At 39.1% G+C, this 25,528-nt stretch overlaps 1 protein-coding gene across 3 annotated transcripts in view; it reads right to left on the bottom strand.

Moving 5' to 3' along the window:
- palld (palladin, cytoskeletal associated protein) overlaps positions 1-22,852 on the bottom strand; it is a 106,317-nt gene extending 83,465 nt beyond the window's left edge. For 2 of the 3 annotated variants that reach the window (XM_017455640.3, XM_017455639.3), the window contains exons 1-2: positions 21,452-21,629; positions 19,918-20,931 (exon numbers count right to left, since the gene is read on the bottom strand). In XM_017455640.3, coding sequence (XP_017311129.2) covers positions 19,918-20,931; positions 21,452-21,495 — 1,058 coding nt within the window. In that variant the 5' untranslated portion in view covers positions 21,496-21,629. Of the gene's footprint in view, positions 1-19,917; positions 20,932-21,451; positions 21,652-22,602 lie in introns of those variants that run through there. The other variant, XM_017455637.3, reaches the window with a different exon arrangement.
- Positions 22,853-25,528: the final 2,676 nt, after the last annotated feature.

Raw genomic sequence — 25,528 nt, 5'->3', positions numbered from 1 at the left:
GTGCATGGACCCCCAGCATATTGAGATGGAAACACAGTTCTTTAGCTACAGGACATCTACGCTCTTCATGTACACTATATGATGAAAGGTTTATTTACATCTGACCTTCATCCATATGTGTTTCTTCCCCATACTGTTGCCACAAAGTTGGAAGCACACAATTGTATAGGATGTCTTTATGTGCTGTAGATTTGCAGTTTCCCTTCACTGGAACTAAGAGGCCTAAACCTGTTCCAGCATCACGATGCCCCTGTGCACGGAGCGAGCTCCATGAAGACATGTAAATATGTCAAACATTATGTTGAATTAAAAAAAAAAAAAAACATACCCAAAAGTCTGTGGACACCTGACCATCCCATGAACATCCCATTCCAGATTTCTTCCTCCTTTTACTGTTATAATAAGCTCCACTCTTCTGGGAAGGCTTTCCACTAGAGTTTGGAGCATGGCTGTGGGGATTTGTGATCATTCAGCTACAAGAGCATTAGTGAGATCAGATACTGATGTTAGGTGAGGAGGATTTCTCGGGTGCAGTCGGTGTTCCATTTCATACCAAAGGTGTTCAGTGGGGTTGAGGTCAGGACTCTATGCAGGACACTCGGGTTCTTCTACACCAACCTTAACACACCATGTCTTCAAGGAGCTCGCTTTGTGCACCCCCCCACCACCATTCTCAAATCAGTTTATCCTCAGGAGAAGTTCCCTGGGCTCTGGTGATGGCTACTAGCAATAGATCCTGCCCTCAACACAAATTTCAATTCGGAGAGGAGCTGCTCACTGAAGAGAAGTTCTATCATGCCCTCCTTTGTGTATAAGTACATATGACCAAGCACCCGCAGGCTGTTCTATAGTATAGGTGAAATATACCTCTGGGTTTTCAATAGTTCTTTGCAAAGTCTTTCCCCTTTTGTAGGTGTGCATTCCTGAGCTCTGTTTTCTTCTGTTTGCTCATTTATTCTGTTTGGTTTCTGTTTTTTCTTCTTTTTATTGTGCATTTTTTGTTCTTAACTCACCCTCACTCTCGCGTGTTTCTTATTGGGAGTTAATAATTCCTCAGGTGTCTCATTGTGTTTCCCATAACACCACAGGCTCTCGCCTGACTAAACAATCCCACAACAGCATAATCTTCCATGTTGCTAAGGGTTACGTCACACCAATCAACTGTAATCAAAGCAAACTTTCAAGTGTTTCCGCCCTGCACAATACATATTGCTTTTAGCTTTGCTTTTGGTCTACCCTGGAGGTAGTACTATATGATAAGGCCAAGTACAGGTCAAAGAGGCATAAGTTTAGGTTTCTGCGGTATTCAGGAATAATATTAGTACTGTAATGGTGTGAAGAAGTCAGAGTATGAGCCCTGTATGACCAAATATTCAGTAGTGATGATAAATACAACATTACATTGTATAATGGGGTGCCATTATAAGACATTAGAAAACAGTGCAAATATTACATTATTTGTTTAGGAAAACTGTTAGATTAGGTTAGATAGGGTATTCGTGGCTAGATTCAACCCTGGGGCAAATGATAACTCCACACCTGCATGAAGATAAAACAATGACATCATGCATGTGTCAGCGAATCTTAGGGTTTGTTTAAATCTGTGCTCAGAGCTGTTTATAATTCTGATCCGTTTTAACCTCATTGGTAAACTCTGGTGTCAACAATTCGGTTAATTTGAATCAACTTATATATTGTGTTTGCAGAAGCTATCATGTGTTCTATGTAACTGGTAACATGAGGAAAACAAAAAACGTTCTGTTTGAGAATATAATATATTTGTGATTATTATTATTATTATTATTATTATTATTATTATTATTATAGTAGTAGTAGTAGCAGCAGCAGGTGTAGTAGTAGCAGTAGTAGACTACTAGTAGCAGTTGCACTAGTAGGAATAGTATCAGCAGAAGCGATTATTGTAGTAGTAGCAGTAAGAGGAGTAGGAGGAGGACTAGGAGGAGTAGAAGCAGTTGTAGTAGTAGTAGCAGTAAGAGAAATAGGTGTAGTAGCAGCAGCAGTAACAGCAGTGGTAGGAGTAGGAGGAGTAACAGTAGTGGTAGTAGTAGTAGTAGCAGCAGCAGTAGTAGTAGTAGTTGCAGTAACAGTAGTGGTAGGAGTAGTAGTAATAGTAGTAGTAGTAGTTGCAGTAACAGTAGTAGTAGTAATAGTAGTAGTAGTAGTTGCAGTAACAGTAGTGGTAGGAGTAGTATTAATAGTAGTAGTAGTAGTTGCAGTAACAGTAGTAGTAGTAATAGTAGTAGTAGTAGTAGTAGTAGTAGTAGTAGTTGTAGTAGTAGTAATAGTAGTAGTAGTAGTAGTAGTAGTAGTAGTTGCAATAACAGTATTGGTAGGAGTAGTAGTAGCAGTAGCAGTAGTACTGTGTTTGTTTTGCTTTATACAACAATAAAATGATTAATATGAAGGAATAAATGCAGATGTAAATGGCTAATTCTATAAATAATAAAAGAAGTGCCTTCATGTTTTTTGTAGTTGCTGCATATACTGTAAGTATATATACCTTAATAATTCAAAACCAGGTCCAGGGTCCTCATTAAAAGAGTCTCTTACACAACTTGTACAGAAATTAAGCCGCTAAGCTGTACAATTGTACCACTGCCACTTCAAACTCAGCAATGAAACCAATCTATCCTAAAAGAAAGAAAACAAACCAGACTTTTTTTTTCCTTGTTAGCATTCTGGCAGCTGCATTTTGTATATGTTATACTTTGTGAATAGTGTCTCCAGGCCGTCTAGTGAATAACGAATTACAGTAATCTACTCTACAGAACACAAAAGCATGGAACCAGTTTATCGGCATCTCCTAGTGCAAGGAGAAATCTACAGCTTGAATATTTTAGATGAAAGAAAGAAGTTCTCTTGATGTTAAAAAGCTCAGTTTATAATGCTGGATCATACCTACAATCTGTGCTTTTAGCTTCTGGTTTATAAACTGTGCTAGATTTTCCACTCCCAGTGAGAATTCTCTCTCTCTCTCTCTCTCTCTCTCTCTCTCTCTCTCTCTCTCTCTCTCTCTCTCTCTCAATTGCTTTAGTGCCAACCCTGTAAATATCTATTTTGTCTTCAGTTTACAGTAATCCGCATTCATTTAGATAATAACGTTGGCTAGACACTTTTTACAGAAGTGTTTCAAAACTCCGTGGATCATCATCTGCCAAGCCTTATAAGTATGTCGTTTTAGATGCTTAGGAGCGAAAGATGCCCTCAAAAAGAATGAAATGCAAGATTTTCTACAAAAGAGCTGAGCTTTCATGTTTTCTGTCAAGAAGAACAGACACAGATACAGCCGATTCACAGACGCTACCGATCATCGATCCTCTAAACGGAGGATCACATGGTACCAGGAGAAACAGCTAAAAAACAAACACAAACACACACAGGAAGAAAAACCCCAAACCACCAGAACTGTTATTAAACCAATGCTTTTGACATGATGTCATCATTTTGAGCCACCGCTAACCAAACAACAGCAGGTAAGCAAACACAGAAAGCAGCAATTTCTCAGAAACTTCAGAGGCGGGGCCATTAGGGATGCTTTCAAAGACTAAGATCTTTAAATAACCATACTCTATAGGTAGCTTTGAATTGTGTTACATTTAATATGACATCATGCCATTTTGGGAGAAAAGAATGTGTGAGTGTGTGTGGGTGTGTGTATGCGGGAGAGAAACAAAAGCATGGGTATGCTTATCTGTGCATATGACAAGAATTAACAGGGTAATGTGGAAGACATTTCTCGCCGACTCTTCTGGACTCAGTAGAGCGCCTAACCTTGTAATTACTGCTGCTTGCCTACACTTTTAGAAACTTTTAGTGTTTGAGGGATTTTTGTTTAAAAGAAAAAACCCACAGGATTCAACAAACGACATCAGCGCTTTTTAGTGCACTTTAGAAAATGGTGCTTTGTGTGGGAAATTTCAATTACGTGACAACTCTTATAATCTCTCATGTATCTACATTGTATGAAAACAGCACCTAATCATCTTAATTAAAAAAGTCTAATTTATAGATTATAATTAGAGGTGATGACCAATGAAAATTACAATCGACGAACCCTTGACCTGGATGGAGACGAAATTGAGGTTATCAATGACTTCAGCCTACTTGGATCAATGATCAACACGAAGGCAACGACTCTCGAAGAAGTGAAACGAAGAATAGCCATGGGAAAATCAATGATGAAATCATTGGACAGAATTTTCAAATCGAAGGACATTTCTTTGCCCACAAAGACACGACTCGTTCACAGTCTCATCTTCTCCATTGTAACATATGGCAGCAAGAGCTGGACAGTCAAGAAACAAGAACAGAAAAGAATCGACGCCTTCGAAATGTGGTGCTGGAGACGAATCCTGTCGATACCATGGACAGCCAGACGGACAAATAAATCTATATTGGAGCAAATCAAACCGGACACGTCTCTCGAAGCAAGGATTACCAAACTATGACTTGCCTACTTTGGACACATTGTACGAACAGATCACTCACTGGAGAAGGACGTTATGATGGGACGCATCGAAGGAACAAGAAGAGGAAGACCAGCAACCCGATGGCTCGACACCATCAAAACAACAACGGAAAAGACCTTGACCCAACTTATCCAACTGGCACATGATCGATCTTCCTACAGATCGTTCATCCATCAAGTCGCCATGGCTCGGAATCGAGCCTAGAGCCTTTAACTAACTAACTTATCCTACTATGTTCTTTACTGAGTTAAATTTGCAATCCTGCCATTCAGTGGTTCACTTTGAGTGAGAGGGAAGGGCTAAAGTGGGATGACGGTACAGGGCTTGGGATGTGATGTCATGACACTGTACTATGGGTGTCATTTATGTAGTCAGATACCCAGCTTACCCCACTAGTTAACAGTGCTAGTTTTAATACAAATTGAGTGTTCTGAGTATTCTAGTGTTCATGGAAAGCAGCACACACCCCAGCATGGATTAAAAATTGTACTGTAACGCTGGTGGTAACGCTTACTATTAATTTAAGCCCTCAATTCGCTTTTTAGCGTAGCTATTTTAAATTCACATTTTGAGTTATACAGCTTACACATACAAGTATTAGCTGTACAACATCTTCACATTTTCCACAGAACATTCTAGACACTTTCAGTGTAGCTTGACAATGGCTTTTGTTGCTTTTATTTGTAGGTTTTGACTGTGCACAAAAAAAAATCAAACTTAAATAAAACGGAAGAGTTTATTGATCATTTGCCTTTGTAAGAGTGTGCAACTGTAGCACAAGATTCTCACATCTTAAAACTTATCAACAGAAAACAGTAAAACGTGGAACTTGATGGAGATTTCTATTCATTAGGGCTTTTTCATCATTTGGAGTTTCCTTCAGGTATGGAGTTCTCAAATATGGATTTACAAGAGATAAGGCACTGATCTACAAACATTACAGCTACACTTATTACAAACATTACGGCATTATCAACTGGAAATATATTTACGGATATAGTCAATCATATTTCCTATTAAATCGTTCTAATCGTATCCCTATATAATAATTCCTATATAATAATTTCTATTATAAAATCACAATAAGACAATTATTAGGGGAAAAAATCTAAAAGATTATTAAACCTAGTTCTCAACCGTTCATGCTTTTTCTATTTACAGACACTTTTGCTCATTTCAATCTTTTATGTCTAGAAATGGGTTTAATAATTCCTATCTGATTAATTGTAATCTTATCATAGGAAATACTAGATACATCTGACTATATTCAAGATGTTTTCGTCCTGCAAAGATGACATTTTTATGCAGTGTAACTCCTTAAATACGCACAGAATAGCCATGAATTGTGCTTGGTTGGCGCATGTTTATTTATAATAAATCAAATTTAATAATGGTATGTGATTGTGCCCTGTGATGGTTTGGCACCCTGTCCAGGGTGTACCCCACCTCATGCCCGATGCTCCCTGGGATAGGCTCCAGGTTTCCCCGTGACCCTGAAAAGGATTAAGCGGTATAGAAGATGGATGGATGGAAATTTAATAATGTCTGTTATTTTTAAACACGTACTGTTGACAAAGTTATTTGTCCATGCTAAGTCCTCAACACAAATCCTTAGCAGCTCTGAATGAAATACAGGTGAACACCTGTAAGACAGTATAACTGCTTAGTCTAGATCTGACCCCTTCAGTTTTTCAGATGATGCGCTCTAGCACAATGCAGAATGTCTCTGTTCTAACAAACCTGAGTCTTTTTGACTTATTCTCTTCTCGTATCAAGCCGATCATGAGTCAGGGGCGGTTCGTTTGGGGAGAAAAGGCTCTCAATAATCAGACTGAGAATGACTAGACTCTTGGTGCTGGATTCAGGACACTATTAAAGCGCCATACACACGCTTTGAAGGAGTCTGTAATTTTATTCTAACACATACAGTAATTTACTGTAAGCACTCAGGCACAAATCAAAGGCAGAAATCAGCGATGGGGCAAGCATACAATTGTGTACTCAGTTCTTTCGTCCTTTACAGTCACAAGATCCAGCACCACACCGGTTCGGTTGTACCACATGATCAGGTTCTTTACATTACAGCCAAAAAACAAAACCCCCAAATCATTAAGAGTTAAATGATGAGTTAAACTGTTGGAAAGTACTGTATAAATTCGCACATCCAGTGATTAGACAAAGGGGTATATTGTTGGTCATGTACTGGAATTGGATCTGCTGAATCGTATAATATGTATTTACTAATTACATGTATCCATTTCAATAAAACAAAATGAGTGTGAATCTTACATTTTAACACAAATAGTTTTGCTTCAACACAATTACTGCTAGTGAAGGAAAAGTAGTGCTGAAGGAAAAGTGTATAGATATATAGAATGATTGAAGCTCTCATCAATGTCACTGCGGTGTGTATGGTGTACTTTGTGTTTCTGTGTGTTTTATATGTAGGGTGAGGGTTGGGGCATTATTCAGCTATGTTAATACACAAATCATCGGAGAAAACATAAAGGTAGAATTACAAGTGTGTGTGTCTGTGTGTGTGTTTGTGTGTGTTTGTTTGTGTGTGTGTTGTGGGAAATCTTGGCACAACTATCCCATATTATTACCGCGAGCAATAGTGTGAAGCATTTTTAGAAGCGAGACGGGGATCTCCTGCTAAGACCTGGCAAACCCATCAAAGAGTTTGCCCAAGGGAAATGAGCGATAAAATGGGGAGGAACCATTAAAAGGGAAATAATGAAGACACGTATGATACACTCACACACAAAAGCATGTGTCCATGCGCTCAGGGAATTCACGTGTTTTCTTCAAAGGAGAAGCAGATCTTCCTCTTCACTTTGTTTCCAATTAGTTTTACAATAATGGGAAATGTTTCCTCCTGCTGTGTGCCTGCCTGTTGCTTATTTACATTGGTGTAAGTGTGTATGTGTGTGTGTGTATTCACTAGGCTGTATGTCTTATGGCACACAAACAGATGTAAATCGTGGACATTGAGCTTATGCTTATACCCATCTCTAGAAGGGATCTAAATGCATGTAGCTTATCTCAACACCATATGACCGAAAATATGTGGACACCTGACCATCACACCCATGGGCATTAACACAGAGTTGGGCCTCACTTTTAATAACATAAATGTCACAATAATAACATACACCAATCAGCCATAACATTAAAACCCTGCATGATATCATTTAGGCCCCACCTTGTGCCACCAAAACAGCTCTGACTCGTCGAGGCATGGACTCCACAAGACCTCTGAAGGTGTGCTGTGGTACCTGGCAACAAGACATTAGCAGCAGATCCTTTAAGCCCTGTAAGTTGTGAGGTGGGGCCTCCATGGATCAGACTTGGTTGTCAAGCACATCCCACAGAAGCTCGATCAGATTGAGATCTGGGGAATTTGGAGGCCAAATCAACACCTTGAACTCTGTCATGTTCCTCAAACCATTCCTGAACAGTTTTTGCAGAATGACAGGGAGCATTATCCTGCTGAAAGAGGCCACTGATATTAAGGAATACCATTGCCATGAAGGAGTGTACTCGGTCTGCAACAGTGTTTAGGTAGGTGGTACATGTCAAAGTAACAACCACATGAATGTCAGGACCCCAGGTTTCCCAGCAGAACATTACCCAGAACATCACACTGCCTCTGCCGGCTTGCCGCCTTCCCATAGTGCATCCTGGTGCCATCTCTTCCCCGGGTAATCCACGCACACGCACCCCGACGTCCACATGATGTAAAAGAAAACGTGATTCTTCAGACCAGGCCACCTTCTTCCATTGCTCCATGGTCCTGTTCTGATGCTCATGTTCCCATTTTAGGAGCTTTCATCGGTGGACAGGGGTCAGTATGGGCACTCTGACTGGTCTGCAGCTACCATACCATACTCACTGAGCTGTGATACATTGTGTGTTCTGACACCTTTCTATCAGAGCCAGCATTAACTTTATCAGTAATTTGTGCTACAGCAGCTCTTCTGTGGGATCGGACCAGATGATCTAGCCTTCACTCCGTACACGCATCAATGAGCCCTGGGCCCAATGACCTTGTCATTGGTTCACCGGTTTTCTTCCTTGGACCACTTTTGGTAGGTACTAACCACTGCATACTGGGAACACCCCACAAGACCTGCAGTTTTGGAAATGTTCTGACCCAGTCGTCTAGCCATCACAATTTGGCCCTTGTCAAAGTCGCTCAATTCCTTACTCTTACCCATTTTTCCTGCTTCCAACCAACACATCAACTTCGATAACAGACTGTTCACTTCCTGCCTACTATATCCAACCTATTTACAGCTGCCATTGTATCGAGATAATAAACAAGATGAATGTTATTCACTTCACCTGTCAGTGGTTTTAATGTTATGGCTGATCTTTTTTTTTTTTTTTGCTCTTGTAAATTAGAGCAGAGAGGATGTTTCAATGAATAATAATCTAACTCTAAAGTTCCTGACTCTCTATTAGCAATGTGAAGATGATCAGTTTAATTGTTAATTAAAATTATTTGGGCCAATTTTCGACTGTATGCATGCTGTTATGTTGTATTTATAGTATTATGCTGCATTCAACTAGAGGTCGTAACTTGTCCTCCAACATGACCTCCAACAGCCAAAGAAAACATCGCCCTTAACTCAAAATTCATACTTGGGGCAGTCTTAACTATCAGTTCCTCCGAATACAGTGAGTGACATCAAATCAACATGGCTTATCACAGCGTGAAGAGCAAACAAAGTAGCACTCCTTACATTTCAATGAGTTATAATGTATATACAAGTGGATCAATCAACATATAGACTTAACAAGTGAATATGTCTGTAACACTGACTATACAGAAAATATACATCACCCATCACAGTTAGCTGGCTAGCTGGTTGCTAACAAAAGACGAACATGGAGGCTTGTGGATGTGTGTTTAGCAATGAAATGTATTCCATGCCATTGCCTTTGCAGTATATTATCTAGCTAGAAATTTGTAGCTAGAAATGTGATTGCGTTTAGTCACTTACTGTAGTGTTTATAAGTCTTTAGTCCACTTTTCAACTTATTAGTTGAATTGTTAACATATTAGATATATTCATATTCTTATTACACCATACTGTTATTATGTCACATTTTAGTATTTCATTTGTCTTTCATTATTATACATTTATTATATAATGTGATAGATGCAAATTTAATTATATAATATAGTGTGGCTTGTTATGTGTTGATTTTATATCCGTTGCCATTTATTCAGCAGGTTATACTGTTTTAGTGTTTAGTATTTAGTATTTAAAATGAGCATTTTAAAATCTTCATGCATGTGCTCCTTTATAAAGGTGAGTAGTTTCAGGGTCTCTGCATTGCCCTGATGCCACACGTGTCATAAACGCACGGAAATGCGTGGATTGAATGTAATTCCACTCAATGATGATACTGAATACATACTGGTATATATTGGTATAACTAAAGAGAAATGTGATTAGATAAGCACATAGCATTCAAAGCAATGGAGGGTGTTATTGCATACTCTTAGGTGTATTATTTTTGATGCATTCACTTCCAATTGCTTTTATAGGTAGCAGCTGAGGTTTCAAGTCAATTAACAATGGCATTTATTGCCCAGTATTTGTGTGTATGTGTATGACACAGTTATCTGGGTCAGTTGCCAACCGAGTAAATGAGATTCATGGGTTTTTTGCTTTACTGTAATAAATTATCATAATGATTATGTTCCTAAAGGGAGGGTTCTACTTTAACTCCAATGTAGGGCCTGAGGGAACATTAAGCCATCGAACAGATGTAAAATACAGCAGAGAAGGCTGGCTGGCTGGTATAAAAGGACAGCAGAGCTAAGCCTTCCCTCTCTTTGAAGGAAATAATAGATTTTAAAAATAAGGCTCCATTTTTGGCATCCACATTGTCTTTTTTTTGTTGTTACAAATGGCATAAAGTGTATTTTCTTTTTGTTTGTGGAACCAAGAACAATAGCCATCAACTGTCATAAGTAAAAAATTCACTGATAAGAATGGAGGCTGATTTCTTTGTAGCCCAGACTGTAGATTCACACAGCCAGTCATGACAGGAAATAAAACAGTGTGAAACGACTGCTAGAATTTGTGTGCAGTGAGTTTTTTTGTGATCGTTGAGGCCAAAAATGCTTCCTTGGAATTGGCAAAATTGCAATTGCGCAGTGATGTATGTTGGTAACTGAGACTTTTTAGCTGTACTCATGTTCAATGCACGTGAACCCGAAGAGGGCTTTGGTTGAATGCGTGTCGTGACGATGTCACGCGTCTTGGCCCAAATGTGTGGTAGTTTTTGGTAGTTTGCTTGATTTTGTGTTCATTTCTACAATGGCAAAATTGCTAAATCCTGGAGGGACTGCCTAATTATTGAAGCCTGCTTTTGCAGTCACATCAATTACCAAATCAGCAGTGACTAAGTAATACATAGCGGTGTAACAAACATGAAAAATCTGGATTGCTTTCGCAATGACTGATTTTACAAAAAAAACCTTTGGAGGAGAAATATAAGTAAATAGACTTCTAAGCCAACATTTTTCAAGGTACAAATTAAACAAAGGGATGAATGACAGAACTGCATTTTGTATGGTTTGAAAGGAAGAGCTGGCTAACAGCAAATGAAACTTCTGCTGTTTACCTTGCTTGCAAATCAGAAGAAACACAGCTTCATTACTGACTTGAAACACGTAATAACCAATGATGAATGATGAGTGTGTTCTTATGTATATGTGTAACAGTTTAATGCCAATGATGAGACCCTTATAGGGCTCAACTATAATTGTTTCATAAAAGTAACATCAAGTTAGTGATTTCATCAAGTTAGAAGAATTATTTTTGGCCCTCCCATTCAGTATACCAATCAGTGTACCAATCGAGATGAAAGTACACATGTACACGTGTTTCCCAGGACACCAGTGTGCATACCGCACTGGCATTAATCTTTAGTTACATCCCCATAAACCCACAACTCCAGGACACAAGCCTCTTCGTGGCCCCACAACAAGCCCATAGCTAACATAACACAATCTTTCCACACCTGCGAATGACTCGGCTTACTGTTTTAAAGATTAGGAAGAGGTCATTCATCATAATATTCTTTGGGCCCCACATAAGAACAAACTATCAGTGTTTCATTTCAAAGAACAAGAGAGCTTCACATTATTAAAAAAAAAAAAAACATTACCCAGCTATTACTTACAGCTGTGGTAAATGATAGTCTAAGTACTAGTCCTTTAAGTTTACCTCCATGGTTAAGGCTTGTCTGGTATGCTGTAGGCTGTCTAAGAAAATATCCACAGGATTTAGATATTTAGTGTATATTGGTTGTTTTGTTGTTATTTATTATATCAGCACATTTCTAAAGGATCTGTTTTTTTTTAAGTGGTTTATTATTTTCAGGGTTTATACAGTTGAGGTCATAAGTTTACATATGTCTTGCCAAATCTGCAAAATGTTAATAATTAAAAAATAATAATACATAAGAGAGATCATAAAAATTGCATTTAGTTTTTTTTATTTAATTCTATCCTTAATAAGCTATTTCACATACCATTATAGTCCCACAAGACACAATAATAACCGAATTTACACAAATGAACAAGTTCAAAAGTTTACACACGCTCGATTCTTAATACCGTGTGTCGTTACCTGGATAATCAATGACATGATGTATTTATGTTTTGTGAGAGTTGTTCATGAGTCCTTTGTTTGTCCTGAGCAGTTAAACTGCCCACTGTTCTTTAGAAAAATCCTCCAGGTCCTGCACATTCTTTACTTTTCCAGCATCTTCTGCATATTTGACCCCTTTCCAACAGCGAATATATTATGTTGAGATCCATCTTTTTCACACTGAGGACAACTGAGGGACTCGTACATGACTATTACAAAAGGTGCAAACATTCACCGATGGAAACTTGTTTTCTTTCGCTGATGCTCAAGAAGGCAACACGATACATTAAGAGCCAGGGGGTGTAAACTTTTGCACAGCTAAATTGTTGTAATTTTGTTTAAAGATCTTATTTTTTCATCTAGTACCACCCTCCAGAAGCTACATAAGATATTTGCATGTTTCCCAGAAGACAAAATAATAACAATTTACGCCGATCATCCTGTTCAAAAGTTTACACCCCCCTGACTCTTAATGTATCGTGTTGCTTTCTTGAGCATCAGCGAAAGAAAACAAGTTTCCAAAGTTTAAAATATAAAAAATCATTAAAAACACAAATGTACCACACAAACTTTACACCCTGAGCAAAGTTCTATATATATAGAGAGAGATGAGCTTTCTGCAGCACTCTGACTGCTTTTATTTGTTTTTTGTTTGTTTCACACCACAGACATCCTGTGGTACCCTATATAAATCTTTCTTCTTTTTTCCATACATTTTCACCAGTCACAAGCTAATAATACTTTTTATTTATGAATGGAAATAAGTAATATATAATTAAAAAACTTTTTTTTTTAAATGACATTGCACTTACATTTACCATATAATATCACTGGTACAAAATTTTAGAAATACAAATTATTGATTATATTTCAAAAAGAATTTGAATGTTTGTATAGTGGGACAGACCAAAATTCTTTATGATTGAACTACTTTTAAGATTTATTTTATGTCACACTGTAATAGGCTATAGTTGTAATTGGACTGATTTTAAAAAGGCAGTATGTAAGACACACAGTATAACAATCTCATGGAAAGTTTTGGTGGGAAATGTATGCAAAATGCAGTTTTCAAATGATAAAACATGTAACTGCACAGGAATGGGCACTCCATACTAATACACAGAACAGCAGCAGCCTCTTCCATGAGGGTTTTTGATGCAAATTATATGATATTTTAGACCAGGGAGTGATGAAATTAGTGGTTAGTACACAACATGGCTACCAAAATCCCATGGTACTGATGGCAATTCTGCACTCGGTGAAGGCAAGAGAGAAATCTGCTTTGTGTTTTTTCACCATTTTTAACCATATAAGGAAGTTATAATATATGAAAATCATATAACTTTTCAGGCTCGGCTTCATATTTTACAATGAGTGCATCCTTAACTGGGATTTCCTGTTGAAAATATTTTTTGGTGCAGACCATAAGCCTTTAATTAGATATGACCTCCTAGTCAGTATGTTATTCGCTGTGGACAAAGTGACAATTAAAGGCCTGTAATGTCTTCTGTCTTCCTTCACTTCCTTATTTAAACTGCACTCCCAAAATTGGAGTCTATGATTCGTGAGAATTTCAGGATGATCAGAAGAGTGAGAAAGACAGAGAGAGAGATAGAGAGAGGGGAAAGAACAGCATGTTCGTGAGCTTTATCAGAGACACCATGTATAATGGAGAACAGAAGCCTTGCTGTGTTTATCGATCTTTATTTATACATATTTCCTTTAAATAAACTCAGCCCTGAGACCGTGGACTCTATTTCTTTCTCTCAGGAATCAAAATTGCCTGCTGTTTTGTTCATCCACCAGTACATCAAGTGTTAGGACAGTACGGCATGTTCAGACGCTAGATCTCTAAACCAGTATCACAGATTTTCATTTTTTAATAATCCTGTGCAAGGACTACAAGGCTAAACCAGTACTTCAAGTACTTAGTAATTTGATAATAACCCTATTAGCATGTGAATTTTCTGTGGTGATACCTTCAGTATTTAACCTACAGTAGTTTCTGAAAACTTCAGAACTTTCAAACCACTATGTCTATCCATTCAATTTAATACCATATATAACATACATTTCTAATATTAAATCATGTTAAGCACATTTCTTCCTCATTATAGCATCATGTAGCAATCACATATAACAGAAAACACTATGGCAATGTCAGAAATTGATGTACTACAAAGAAAGTGGAGGTGTACTCTCTGTGTTTCTTTCTGGCATATATTCAGTGTGCTATTCTGGACTACACCAGAGAAGAGCTCCATAAGAGAACACAACGTTGGGCTTGATCTTCTAATTTGGAAGACAACAGTGCCATCTAGAGACCAGTAACTGTCTACTCGGTCACCTTTGAGCATTCATGGACCAGGTAATTGCACTTCTTTTTTTTTTTTTCTATACGCCTGGCATAAACTTGAAATTTTTCATTTGAACGTTTGCTGATCTTCGGTCTCGTCAAGGATCGTTGCCTCCTTCAGTCTAAAACAAAGCAGGCTACCTCTAGATGCCTTTTTATGCCATCACTAAAGTCTAGAGTGTGTTAATGACTCGAGTTAATTGAGTTCATTCAGTTACAGTAAAAGATTAGTTCGGTTGCAGAGTTTGCCCAAATGTGCGGCCTGATCCTGCAACACTGCTACTGCACACAGAGAAACAGTGAAAATCTCCAGCTTGGACCAAATGGCCCTGCATGGGATTCTGTGAACTCGATTAATAAAATACAATCAGTTGCCAGTACCAATTTGTACTGTACACCTTAGTGACTTGCACAAAAAGACAGAGTCAATAACGAATGAAACATATGTAACCTACACATCATTCCAGAGAACATGGGTTTCAGAAACCACGTGGTCGACGTTCCGCAGGATACAGCGCAGTGTACACGCTAGCGTAGCCGTGCAACCCAAACAAAATACAACCATTTGTGTCAGATAAGAGTGTGATCACATCTGCATAGTTCATAGAAAGCATCTCAGCATCATTTTTGAAAACACATAGTAGCTATTATTTCGTTGTCAACCACTATGAACACAGAGCAAGGTCTCATCATACAAAGGGGCAATATTATATGACCATACTACAGAAACAAGTACATGGGTCAGAACATCTGGCAGAATCCACACCGTTCTATGTCTAAGAAGCCTAAATGTACTCTCAATACAACTGCCATTTGATCTCAGAAGACCAGAAGAATGCACAACCATAAATGGTTCTGACCATAGGATCTAAAAAATGCATTTCCACATTTAATTTACTGCACGTTCGCCCGGGTGTACTAGTATATTTGAATGAATGGCATATGGCTGAACAATCCCAACAGCACGTGTTGAGCCAGTAAAAGTCCCTGGTCTTTCATGTGGAAGCACTATGTCATTAAGGTAAGTCATTAAAAACTTAAAGTTTAACAACAAAGACTACCTTGACTCCTACACGGACTGTTCAGTGGCGTAAGGTGTGCATGCTAGTCTTTTCGATGGAAGACAGGGCTATCTCAGTTATGAATGCAGTCATGAGTGGCCACAAATCGCCCATATCCAGGTTTTCTACACCTGAATGCGATGCTGTTGGTATTGCGATTTCAGTAGTCAAACTGGGTATGTTGCACGTCAGCTTGTTTCGATGTTCTCTGAATGCTCAGCACCTGTCAGCAATTTCACAAAAGCAACTGTCACTAGTAGAGTGTGTGGACACCCTTAGGTGTTAATCCAGCACAAGTTTTCTCCCTGTAAAGAGGGATACTGTAACAACTGATGCTGTATTTTCACATTAGCATATTAACATCCTCTAAATGAAATCAATGTGCCTAGTGGGGCAAATTTACGAGGTGGTGGTTGTACGAACAGACAGACAACTGTCCAGTGTGGTTCACACACAGGACAGATACAAATGCTTTGTTTTGGATCAGAATGCATTAGCAAATTATCTACTAATCTATAAATCTACAGCTGTATGATTTTTTTTTTTTTTACGCTACCACTACTGTGGATGAAACTACAGTTTATGAACAGATTATGTAACCAACCAATGTTGTTGATAGCCCCATTCTGGCCGAACAGACCATGGTTCTGTCTGTTGTTAATATTACTGACAGACCTGACATTGGGAACTGGAGGTCATACTGTATCACATTGTAGCTGAAACTAGAATTTCTGCCATATTAATAAACCCACTGATCAATGCACTGTAAACAAATTCTGCGGTCTAAAGACAGATTAATTCACTGGGTAAAGGAAGAACAAGCATACTTGGATGCAGGTCCCTAGGTGCCTTTTAACATTAAATGGCATTCAACACAACCTATGGCCACCTCGTGAGTAGCATTAAATGGAGCATGATTTGCGACTTGCAGTGAAGATGGAGTCTTCACCAGATTTCACACCATATGTGCTCTTTGATGAGATTAAGTGATTCTCACCCTCAATAAAGGGCAGTATCAAAATCTGTAACAGTTCACGCAGTTTACATATCAACAGTTAAAACTTACCTTCAGCTCCTCTCCTTACATATTACCCAAGAAGGTGTGGAGAGGTGGAGAGGACAGATCACAAAGGAATGTGTCAAGTCATGACATGGCTAGGGACAACCTATTTATACTGACACTCAATTGCAGAAAGAGAGAGAGAGTGAGAGAGAGAGAGAGAGAGAGAGAGAGAGAGAGAGAGAGAGAGAGAGAGATGATAACTCTCCACCACTACTGGGTTTTTTCATCTGTTCATTTTGCAACTCTCACATCACCAGCTATATTGATTATTCAGATCACCATCATTATGTGATGTGAGAGTTGGATTTTGCAGGATATCGCCTTATTGCAGGATTAGATTATTGAGATTACTTAGTAGAAGATGCATTGGAGATTGTACTGTGGTTAGTATGCAAGATAATCCTGCATACTAACCACAGTACAATCTCCAATGCATCTTCTACTAAGCAATCTCAATAATCTAATCCTGCAATACTTTTGGCCAAAAGAGTTTCACTAACTCATTCACCTCTAGTCATGAGTTACTCATAGTCATTCAATTTCTTCACTTTCAGCTTTTTTGCATTTGTACAGATATACATCCACTGAGAATACAAGTGATCGAAACTGCAGTGGAAATAATAATAAATATTCTATTTCATCAACCTTACTGCAGTGTACAATGACCACTGTACAATTGAGTACAGTAATGACTCCCAATCCTGGTCCTGGACACCAGGTGGAGTTGTGGAGAGCATGTGGTTCTCAGGAAAGCAATTGGGAAGCACTGCATCTACTACCACCATTGATGTCATTTTTCCAACACTGTAATAGTCCAACCTGCTACTGACCAATTCTGACCTCAGGTTACTGTCTTTGTGGAGTTTTGGTGCATGTTCTCTCTGTGTCTGCATGGGTTTCCTCTGGGTTCTCTGTTTCCTCCTACCTCCCAATAACATGCCAGTAGGTGGACTGGCTATACTAAAATTCCCATGTGAATGTCTGAGTATGAATGCATATTCATGGTGCCTTGCGATGGACTGGTGTCCTGTATTCTCTCCTAAGGCCCAGCGTTCCTGAGATAGAAATGAGTTATGTGGATATGTGGATCCATTACAACCCTGACCAGAGTAAACCGGTTACTGAAAATGAATTAATGGTTAAAACACCAAATGACAACTAAAAAAATCCAAATAATATCCCACACACTGAATTAGACTGAGATAGGGGCTGGCTTACTGTCAACCACATAGCCTGTTTGTACTGTATCTACTGTACTATGAATCTACTGTGTATCATCCAAATACATTTGAACAACCAAAGTGTATCAAACATGTTTTTACGTCTAGAATAGTTCCAATGGACTCTGTCACTGCACTCCATATTGATGGAGTTCTTGGTCTACATTAGAGGTCTGAATGTAAAATGCCACCACAATATAATCAGCTTTGAGACACTTGCCCTGGGTGTGCCAGGTTGAGCCTGTGCCTCCTACATTTGCAAACTGCCACATTAAAAATTCTGGTAGATGATCAACCAATTTTGGACCACAATTACATTGTGGTGGTTATCCTTGCTTTTATCTTAAAAATAACAATTAGCGATATTTTCTTACTCAAGTCTTAGCCACTTAACAACTCATTAAGTTTCCCCATCAATCAGTTGATTCGCAAAGCAAAGCGATTGATTTAGTCACATGATTATTGGACAGTTTTAGTTAACTGCAGTTTCATCTGTCTAGTTTGAAGATATTTTTGCAGAATACATGTATTTCTTAATTATTTACAAAATTATGCTCACTACTCACAAATCAACATGGTTTTGTACCTTAGCTTTAATGAAAATATATTTTGATTGTTCTATGCATTACCTTGTGCACATTTTGTTTCTCTATAGGCACAGGGTCAGGGTTGTGGTAAACCTGGAGGCTATTCTCGGATCACTGGGCATGAGGTGGGAATACACACTGGATGGAATTCTAGTCTATTGCAGGGCACCATGAACACACAGACACATTCATACACTCATTCACACCTAGGAGCAACTGATCTAAATCAATCAACCTACTGGTTGGAGGATACCGGAGAACCCAGAGGAATCCCATGCGGACATGAGGAGAACATGCACAGAAACTCCACACTGACAGTCCCCCAAGCTCAGGATCGAGCCAGGGACTTGAGCTGCGAGGAAGTAATGCTAACTGTATTACAGATTACACTATTTTCTGGATTGGTTAAAATGTCCACAACATAGAAAATCCAAGAAACTTGGAGTTGTACTACAAATCTCTCTCTGTCTGTCTCTCTTTCGCTCTCTCTATCTCTCTCTCTCTCTCTCTCTCTCTCTCTCTCTCTCTCACACACACACACACACACACACACACACATTAGCCTTATCTTGAACCTTCTATGTCTGTTTAATGCCACAGTCACATCAGAAAATTGTTCATCACTGCTGGAAAAGCAAGAATCACAAGAGTCATTGTAATGACTATTGACCCAGAATTGCCTTTGGTTTGGCTTCAACTCAGTAAAGTTAGCTATATTTTTAATCTCCTTTGCTTTTAATTACAGGAAGACAATAGGCGAGGACATATCCATGAGTTTCTCCATGCCATTTGAAAGACATACAACTTTTTCTGCCACTATTTATAAAAATTGCAAATGGATTTATTCAAGACAATGGAATGTTGGGTTTTTTACGCATTCTTACAGTTGTTGTACACTGTTGTACTATTTAACCCATCAACCAGTCGATTAAGAAGTTCTTTCTAAATTATTACTTACATTCTTAAAAGCCAATCTCACTTTTGTTTGAATATGAAAGAATGGGGCCATTTTCAAATTGTTTAGCTCTTCAGACTTCCTTCAAGGGGGATAGGTCAGGAACAGAACCAAGAGGGGCTTAACTGCCTTGCAACATTCACTCTAAAAATAGATGTTTGCGACAGCACCTTCCAGTATTGGCAGGAGAAATTGTTGGTCCTGCTGTTCAACCACTGAACCACTGTTGTCTCAAAGCGGCCAAAAGGTAATCTCATTGGCAGTCAACAACATATCAGGTATGCTGATGAATAGCAGGCAGGGTTTGATGTATTGCATATTTACTAGTTATACCTGGCAGGATTTTCCATTAGTTACATAGAACAAATGGTTACTATTGTCATAAAACGTGTATAACTTTTTTAATCAAATGAGTCAATCATAGTCTTTATGTTATTATTTGCTAAATGCAACTCTTTAGAAAGATTTCTTATCAGAATTAAGCAACAAAATGATAGATCTGTACTTACCTGACCAATGGCTGGGGGTTCCCTATCACCCTGCATTCTAGAGTAATGGGACTCCCCTCTGCTACCTCTTGGCTCTTCAGCTTTTGGGTGAACCGAGGAGGAGCCATTGACCCATCCATACTGATCTCACCAACCTGATGCTCATTCCCATCTATTTCCGACTCCATCTCTGGCTTGCCTTCAAGAGCAGCTCCTTGCTGCACCCCTGGAGAAAAGGATGCAGATGATGAAGAGGACTGAGCCTGCTGCATTGCCAGTTTATGGCTCTTTGGGGACAGATAGCCACTGTCAGGTGAGGAGGAGTCATCATCTTCCTGGTGATCAAAGCGGCTAGACCCTTTAAAAATAGAGGAGAGCTCCTCAATGAAGGTGGCAGCTCGGCTGCAGAACTCAGTGGTAGAAGCAGCTCGCTCATTGACCTCCAGACCTCCATGGACCAACCGAGGACGCTCCTGCTTGTACACAGGCATGCTAGACTTGTGGTTTGCTGGGGGTTCAGAGCCTGTACGGGCCTGAGTGGGTCTGTTGAGCTGAACGCTCTGACTGGACGTAACCTTGACAGGTGTAGCTTCTGCTGGATTTGAGGATGCCATTGTAGCGGTATTCTGTAGTGTGGTGCCTTTGGTTTGCAAATGAAGAGGTTGATTCTCTGTTGCGGTTAAATGCTGAGGGGTGGAGTTTACGGGAGAGGGTGGGGAGTGTGGTGCTGGCTCAAATTCTTTGGGTAAAGAGTCAGGAAGTGGCATATCAGAGACACCACAGGGATCACCTGCATCACTCATAGCTTCCCAAGCCAGGTCCAGACTGCGGTTAATCTCATCCTGACTTAGGAAGGCAGAGAGTTCCAGAAAGTCCCCATCTCCTCCCTCGAACTCCGCCAGGTAAACTTTGCCATCTGAGGATGCCTCCAAAAACATGCCCCTATCCCCATCCTGAGACACACCCCCTGGAGGACACGCTTCCTTTAGAAGCACTGAGTGGGGGAGTGTGTCATTCCAGCTCCCATCCTGCATCCTACAATGGACAACAACACACACAAACCAATGTTAATGTATACATTTGAACATTAAAATAAATACATTTGATATTCTTATATGAGATGGTCTCAAAATGTCCAACAAACACTGAATACAGACTCATACTGAGACCCAGCACTAACAGTAAGCGCACTCTTAGACCATTCGAGGGCAGTTGTTGTACAGTGACTCAGACATTCAGACATGCAGATGGGTATTAACAAAATATCTTTATGAGTCCAACAGTGAATCACTGGCATGCAACACTATGCCTGATCATTCTCTCTTACCATCATCCCATCACATGATTCGCTATTTCTTTTTCCTTATTTCTGTTTCCTTTAAATAATGAATGCATCACTGGCCGGCACAATCCTTTCCCATCTATGGCATCAAGATACCAATTCAGACAGGTGGATCTTTTGTGATCATTAACCTTTTGTGATCAATTCTGTTAATGAGTCTTTATTTATTTATCACATATACATATGCACAGTGAAATTCTTTTCTTCGCATACCCCAGCATGTCAGGAATCTGGGGTCGGAGCGCAGGGTCAGCCATGATACAGCGCCCTTGGAGCAGAGAGGGTTAAGGGCCTTGCCCAAGGGCCCAACAATGGCAGCTTGGCAGTGCTGGGGCTTGAACCTCCGACCTTCCAATCAGTAACCGGGAGCCTTAACTGCCAAGCCCACCACGGGTTACATTCCAAATCGATCACTTGTGCAAAAAACAGACACACTTGTGCAAAAAACAAAAACAGATCTCTCTCCCAAACATATCAAGTGTCTGAGAGAACTTGTATCATGTATTCATATGTGTATGCACTTAGTCCTGTCAAAAATGGTGTACATTTGTTCAAAGTTCAAAGATGTGTTTATATGACACTCAAGTCGCTTCCCAGTTACTGCCTGCCCTAAATATATAGATATATAGATATATAGTCTGAGCAAGAGTCCTAAAACAATCACACAGTTACTATAGTTGTATTTTAAGAGTTAGATATGGATCCTACAGCAGATTTCCACTGATCAAACATCTGATTCTAAGAAGTTTGATTAATACAAGCCCAGGGGTTAATCGTGTGTGTGTGTGTGTTGGGAGCGAATGTGATGGTGTGACATTCTCTCTGTCATGGCGACCTGGAGGCCAGCTGTTATTTTTAATCCCTGAGGGGTATGTTTCACAGCTTCAAACTCTTACACTCCAACAGATAAAACACACACACACACACACACACACACACACACACACACACACACACTTTTTAAGCCCTGACCCTATTATTTAAAATGGAAATGTAAGCATCTCTGTGGAATTACTTAATAATTCATACTGCAGTGCAAAAACAGATCAACACCTAATCAACATGCTAGAAGCGGACATTGACAAATCACCTCGTGTTGTTCATGCTTTCAGTGAATGCACAATGGATTTTTTTTAAATAACGTGTGAATATTTAAATAGTTCTATCTTAATACACATCCATAATTCATTTCTTATAAACTTGCAGCTGAACAAATTAAAACGTCTACTAATCACGTAAAGGACTATCAGTCATTCAGTAGAATTACACCTGAATATACTTCAGTGATAAAATAACAAATCTAAAATCTGTATCTTGTTAGTATTTGACCTAAAAATTGGAAATATCCTTCTTTTTTTTTTTACCTTCAAGTATTTTTCCACAAACTTCTGTCCCACTTTGTCTGAGTCCAGTTTTTCTGAAGTTAACGTCTATCAGTCAGGTAAAACAGAGGATTTACCCCCACTAGTGATTATGTCTTGGGGTTTGTTTTTTTCTCCCTCTCTCTCTCTCTCTCTCCTGTTTTCTGTAGTCAAGCTTTTACAGCGAGCTGGTTAGCGTGCTGCGCAGTGGATGAGGGTGGCCTGCCGTCCCACCTGTCCTGAGCTCTGACTGCTCACCCGGCACCGCTATATTTGGCCCACTGGCTCAGGTTTCACAGCCAGAGAGAGGGAAAGGAAAAGATAGAGAGGAAGCAAGAGAGAGAGAGGTGGCTCCTTACCTCTATCATCACAGATATGCTGTCCTGTTCACAGAAGACTATGAAGAATGTTTTTTTCAGCATAAACACCTCTGTACTCACATAAAAACACAAACACATAGCTTTCCTATTTCTTTTAAAGAAGTTGTAACTTTAAGGGGTTACACAACTGTTTGATGGTCCTTTATTCCTCATTCAAGCATAAAGTGTTTATAGATGTGATAACTCTCCAGCAGAACCTGACTGGACAAAGCACTGTGACGTTGTCGTAGGTTTACAGTAATGTTGCATTGTAAGTTTTTAAAATCAAAGCCAATATTTTTAAACACATGAAACAACTTGAGAATAAAATGGTAACATGTTTTGGGTCTAGTTAGTTAACGACATTTAACTATCTAGTTCTGCGTCTATTATCACACTACAGTACAACATCCAACCATCCATTTTCTATTCCGCTTATCCTACACTGGGTTGCGGGAAGCCTGGAGCCTATCCCAGGGGACTCGGGGCACAAGGTAGGGAACACCCTGGACCGGGTGCCAGTCCATCGCAGGACACAATCACACACTACGGACAATTTGGAAATGCCAATCAGCCTACAGCGCATGTCTTTGGACTGGGGAGGAAACCACAAAACCCAGAGGAAACCCCCAAAGCACAGAGAGAACCGGCAAACTCCACGCACACAGGGTGGAGGCGGGATTTGACCCCCCAACCCTGGAGGTACGAGGCATACGTGCTAACCACTAGCATGATGTACAGTAAATCGAGCTGAAATTCTGAAATAAAGTTCTGAAATAAAGTTCCACTACATTTGGCCTCAGCTTTTACATTATTTTGTCATTATTTCATAAGACCGAGCAAGATCTTTTGATCCTTTACGAATTAAACTATTCAATACAGAGTATTTTCCTTTTCAGTCTGCATCGTACTGTCATTTAGACAGACACAACCGACCCTGATGTTATGCTATATCTTAAATTTCTCCTAAATCTAGAACACTAAACAACATCTGAATTCCTAACATGAAGCTACAAATCCATTTCAAAGCAATGAACTGCATTACTGAAATGATGTGGTAGTAAAAAATGGGACAAAGCTTTAAGAAATTACTTTGTAAATATGGAAATGTTAGCCACATTGCTATTTGCTCTTACACCTAAGATGCCAAGACCATAAATGAGTTCTGTGTGTTTATGTCCATAAATATTATATAGCCATAAAATAGTGACTAAAACCTAGTGAGAGTTCTAACAGATATAAGTCATAAAATCACACACTGAATATAGCATCGCACCAATGACTCATTTACTAAAGACTGATACGAGCCTGAAACAACACACTGCTTTCAGCACAGCACAAACACAAAGTATATATATATATATACACACACACACACACACACACACACACACACACACACACACACACACACATATATATATATATATATATATATATATATATATATATATATATATATATATATACACACACACACATATATATCTAACTACCATATTTCCTTTTGTTATTCTTATTTATTATTGTCTACTAAATCCCAATTCACCTGCATCCTTTAAAATATCCTCATTGGCATTCTGCTATGCTCAGAGCCAGTGGTTCTTTCTCCAATTTGAAAGAACTTTGTGCTGACTGACATTAAGCCAGTTTTTAAACTTAGAAGGGGAAACGGGAGCCGGTCTGCTGTTTAATGATGGCTGACTACTTGCAGAGGTGCTTGGAAGTGATTGCAGTCTGTGTGAGTCTGAGAGCAGCAGCAAGGCTCTATTTAAGGGCCCTTATCATATTCGCTGCTGAATGTCTGACAGCTCGGAGCTATTCCCGTTTCCAAACAATCCACTGATTACAGTTAAGCCATTCTGACTGGATACAGAGGAATATCTACCACAAGAGGTTAATCACAGCATGACCATGATCACAGACTAACACTGTGCGTTGCAAAGGGCCTCATTTATCAGGCTGGATACCAATTGGTTTTATTGAAAACTGATTAGTACGAGTCTTTACACAAGAAAATTGGAATTCATGAAAATTACATTCTATTACATTCGAGAAAGAATTTTTTTTTGGTATCCTACTCGTGCTTTTGAGCGTGTGTAAATATAGGCATAAGAAGACTAACTAATGTACTGTAATCCTCAAGTTCACTGACTTCAAATCACATCATTTGTACGGATTACTACGGAAACCCTAAGCGGCCATGCATTATTACTTTTTGTTGCTTTCTTGTGATCTCGTCATAACAAAAGTTGTTTTCTCGTGATCAGGACTTAATTTAAGTTGTTTTCTCGTGATCACGACTTCATTATCTTGTCATCTGGACATTACAAAAGTTGTTTTCGCACGATGTAATTTTATTGTGAGAAAATCTCGCACTTTGTGAATGGGACTGGTAGGGAGTCTTTAAAGGGACATAGTAGTGGAAAAAATTGGGGATAGGAACAAAAACTTTTCTTTCTTTTTTTTAACTTTTGCGTTTCCCCGAGTTTTGCCTTCTCTCGCAAACCCTGTTACTAGTTCGGCCAAACACTTCTTGCTTATTTTACCGCTGGTAGTGGTTCAGACAG

This window comes from Ictalurus punctatus, chromosome 25 (genome assembly GCF_001660625.3).
Source record: "Ictalurus punctatus breed USDA103 chromosome 25, Coco_2.0, whole genome shotgun sequence".
Taxonomy (NCBI): Eukaryota; Metazoa; Chordata; class Actinopteri; order Siluriformes; family Ictaluridae; genus Ictalurus; species Ictalurus punctatus.
The sequence above is the reverse complement of the archived record's forward strand: the minus strand, read 5'-3'. Positions and strand labels throughout refer to the sequence as shown.